The sequence below is a fragment of the Arachis ipaensis genome, chromosome B03, assembly GCF_000816755.2.
Source record: "Arachis ipaensis cultivar K30076 chromosome B03, Araip1.1, whole genome shotgun sequence".
Classification (NCBI taxonomy): Eukaryota; Viridiplantae; Streptophyta; class Magnoliopsida; order Fabales; family Fabaceae; genus Arachis; species Arachis ipaensis.
Window position 1 is genome coordinate 79,483,010 of NC_029787.2, and position 4,319 is coordinate 79,487,328.

At 42.3% G+C, this 4,319-nt stretch overlaps 1 protein-coding gene across 1 annotated transcript in view; it reads left to right on the top strand.

Annotated features, from left to right (window-relative positions):
• Positions 7-4,319, top strand: part of LOC107630613 — an 8,825-nt gene continuing 4,512 nt past the window's right edge. The window contains 6 exon segments of the mRNA XM_021119008.1: positions 7-243; positions 440-2,230; positions 2,232-3,634; positions 3,741-3,919; positions 4,034-4,102; positions 4,192-4,319. The exon segment at positions 4,192-4,319 is cut by the window's right edge and continues 1 nt beyond it. Coding sequence (XP_020974667.1) covers positions 453-2,230; positions 2,232-3,634; positions 3,741-3,919; positions 4,034-4,102; positions 4,192-4,319 — 3,557 coding nt within the window. The 5' untranslated portion in view covers positions 7-243; positions 440-452.

The window sequence follows — 4,319 nt, forward strand, 5'->3', positions numbered from 1 at the left end:
TGAAAATCAATGAAAGGAAGACAGGTTACATTGTAGCAGAGGGGAAGAGGCAGAGAGAGACAGACAGAAAGTGAAGAAGCAATCAAGCAACAGTGAAGACTTGCATAGTATTTAAGGGAAATTAAAATCCCTGAAATTTTGGAAAAAAGGCAATAGGTTTTGTTATCCTTCGACGACCCGATCAACCGCTTTCTCTCTCTATCTTATCACTCTCTGACAGTGCATCGTTCTCTGGTACTCTCTCTCTCTCTCTCTCTCTCTCTGAGCGCGCGTGTGTAAATTTTGAATTTCTCCTTGTTTTGCTGAATTTGACTAGGGTTTTAATTGCATTTTCCGTTGGCAATTGACGTCAATGTAGGATTGCATTTCTAGGTTTATGTTTCGGTTCATGTTCAGATGTTGTTATTCGATTGATTTTTTATTTTTCAAATTCTTAATAGTCTTTCGCAGCCATGGCATTTGATCAAACCTCTGTTCCCTGCGATCTAAGATCACTAAATGTTACTCGAGCTGCGGCCGAAGAGCCACTCGTTCCTCCTGCTAGTAAACCGCTTCAAACTGCAGAATATTTCCCTCCAAATTCGGTTTGGGACCATGTTAGCTCTGGTGCGGTGCCGCTTGTCTACCCTGCGTCTGTCTCTGATGCTGGTTTGGTTAGAATAGCGTACGGAAATGTAACTTCGGCTATTGCTTCTCCTACCTGGTGTGTTCGTCCTGCTGTTCCGGTTCACCCCACTGTAAACCCCGCTGTTGGGCTTAATTATGGTTCAGGTTTTGCCAATCGGTTCATGGGAGCCAATGCCGTTGATCTTTTGGGTAGTGTGGTTGCGGCTTCCCATGGATATCCTATTAATTTGGGAAATTCGGTTTCTGGTAATGGCTTTGATAATGCCCTTCCTGGCAGCAGCAGGGTGGTTGGAAATGCTGTTCATCAGATAGGTGGTGCTGTTGTACCAGGCGGGATTGGTTTTGGTTCCTCTCTCAGAACTGATCAAGGCAGTAATGAGGGCATGAATGACTCAGTATCTGGGCAAAAAATGAAGCTATTGTGCAGCTATGGTGGTAAGATTTTGCCTAGACCCTGTGATGGAAAATTGAGGTATGTTGGGGGGCAAACAAGGATCATTAGTGTTAGGAGAGGCACGAGCTTCAATGAATTGGCACAAAAGATGACTGATACGTATGGGCAGCCTGTGGTTATCAAGTATCAGCTCCCTGATGAGGATCTTGATGCATTGGTTTCGGTTTCCTGCCCTGAGGATCTTGATAATATGATGGAGGAGTATGAAAAATTGATTGAAAGGTCTCCTGATGGCTCTGCTAAATTAAGGGTCTTTCTGTTTTCTGCTTCAGAACTTGATCCTTCTGGTGTGGTGCAGTTTGTAGACTTACAGGATAATGGGCAAAAATACGTTGAAGCTGTGAATGGAATAATAGATGGGATTAGTGGTAAACTGACAAGGAAAGAGAGTATTAAAAGTGCAGCTTCCACCCAGAATTCTGATTTGAGTGTGATAGAAGCTCTTGATGGCTCGATTGCTGGTCAAGCCGATGTCAGTCAAGTGCCTTCATCTGGCATGCCTGCGGGAAATGGAGCTGCTTCTCAGGATGCTACTTCAAACATGAAGGTTCCTGAAAGCATTGCATCAGTTTACTCAGATGCTTTTGTGATTCCATTGGACACTTCTGCAACTAATTCTGGTCCAATGCACAATCCACCTTTTCATAATGAGGTCGAATTAGAAAAGTCTGTGCCTGTTACTTTATGCCAGGAGGAATTTGGGTTGCAGCATCCTGTTAAGGAAGCTCCACCACCTGCACCTAATTTGCAAGCTTCGGACATTACTGTAACTAACTCTGGTCCAAATCACCGACCACCTTTCCATAATGAGTTGCAGTTTGAAAAGTCTGTGCCTGTTACTTTATCCCAGCAGCATATTGGGTTGCAGCAACCTGGAATGGAAAATCCTCTGCCTGCACTTTATATGCACCCTCTGATTGATCCTTTCCCAGAAGTTATGAACAATGCAGATTTTGTTCAGCTGCCTCGTCAGATGGGGTTCTCAAATCCTGAGCTTTTCAGCAAGGCTGGGTCCATATACTCCCAGCATCAATTACATGAAAATACTCATGGTCTTGTGACCCATCAAGTAGTCCCTGCTGTGCAAATGACAATGGCTCAATCATCTTCTCATGCAGGTGTACAATCAAATGCTATTCAACCACAACTAAGGTCAAGTCCCTTCTGTCATAGTTGGAGGTAGTTACAGCTGGGTTCAGGCTCCTCCACCAGAGCATGTTGTTTTCCCTAATGTATTATTACCCCAACAAACATTAGTGAATCCCGAAAAAACCCAAAGATCAGAGGATTGTTATATGTGTCAGAAAAAGCTACCCCATGCACATTCAGATCCAGTGGTTCAGGATCAACATAATATTTGTGCAGGTCTGGCTCCTGATTCAAACCCAAGTTACCATAGTCTCCCTATGAATGACAATTCAAAAGCGCAGGCAACAAATAAAGTTGTAGTAACTACAGCAACACCAGAAGGCATGGTTGAGCAAGTAGTTGGGACCAGACCCATGATTGTTGGCAAGTCTGAGCTTGGAGCAATGCATTATAAAGAAGCAACTGTGCTGTCCTGTAATCTTGGGTCAGAGCCTGAAGGTGAGAGGCATTTCTCACAGAAGCCAGACAATTTGGATCACCAGAATACAATTGTCAAGGGAACAATTGTAGGAGCTGGTGAAAAACAGTTACTAAATGCTGGTCGCACAGGAACAGCACCACTGCCTTATCTAGATGATGTTGTCTGCCAACATGTGATTCCAGTAGAAAACTGGGCTAAAGAAGATGTAATTGTTAATAAACCTATTACTGCTGATATGCCTTTAGTTGGTTGCGCATCTGTTGAAACTTCTCAGTGTACAGTTCAAGAATCTGCAAAAGGTTATACCAATGAACTCACTAGCATTGTTTCAAAAGCAGATATTGTGGAGAATTGGATTGCAAAGGACCATCTCAAACCTGTTGATTTAAGGGTGGAACCCCTCAAGATAATCAATCCTGAAAGTTATGCAGACAAACCTGAAGTTCATGCAAGTTATGATAAAGTAGATCACAGTACTCAGTGTTCTGTAGAGAAGAAAGGGGCTTTGGATAACAACCTTAGTAGATCAAAGTTGGATGTCGACGCAAATCAAATTAATACGATGGATGTACTTCCTAGTTTTATTATGGAAGTTCCGTACGGTAATAATTCCAGGCCAGCAGATTATAATGAGGTTGCCCAACCCCATGTTCCGGGCATTCCTAATTCAAATCCTCAATCGAAAGAAGGTAATCACAAGGGTGATGTATTCTCATCTTCGACTTCACCATCTGTCAGGTTTGGAGATGCACAGGATTCTTCAAACTCACTTTTTAGCAATCAGGATCCATGGAATATACACGGCTCGTACTTTCCACCACCTAGACCTAAAAAAATTGCATTAGAGAAAGAACATTATTCTTATAAGGACCAGTTTGGTGAGAATCCAGGCAACAGTGCTGAACAGAATGTAGCAGCTCCATTGGATAATGGCCTGGCATTCAAACAGAATTTAGCTTTGGAAGATGCTCGATCTGCCAAGGGTATGTAAATTGTTATGTCCCACTATATATAAATTAGCCCTATTGATGATATATTATTTTGGAGCTTGTAGCACTAACTGAGTATGCTTTGGTTTCTTAATTCAAGGATCATCCCAGGACCAACAGCTTCAAGCAGTTGCTGAAGGCGTAGCTGCTTCTGTTCTGCACTCGAGCATTCCTTCAAATCCTGAATTGCATGCCAGAGATGTTTCCTTTCGTGGAGAGACAGAAGATGGATATGTTCAAAATAGTGAAATAGATGTACAGTGTAAAAGTACAGCACAGGTGACTTTGTTTATAGTTGCCTTGGAATTTCTATTTTTTTTAATCTTTTTTTTTTTTGGTTTTTTTGCTACTAGTACTGTGCTGCTACTACATCATTGATCTTTTACTGTTTAGGATGTAGAGAGCAAGCTTCCAGAGAAGGCAAATTTTGGTTTTCCAATTACAGATCTTGGAGCATTGCAGGTTGAATGCTGTGCTGTCAATATGTTTACTCTTTTGTGTTTTCATGCAGCCAGCTTGGCTAAGCTCAAAACCTCCTGATATGTTGCTAGGTTATAAAGAATTGTGACCTTGAAGAGCTGGTAGAATTGGGCTCTGGGACCTTTGGTACTGTATATCATGGAAAATGGAGGGGCACGGATGTTGCAATAAAGCGGATTAATGATCGGTGTTTCGCTGG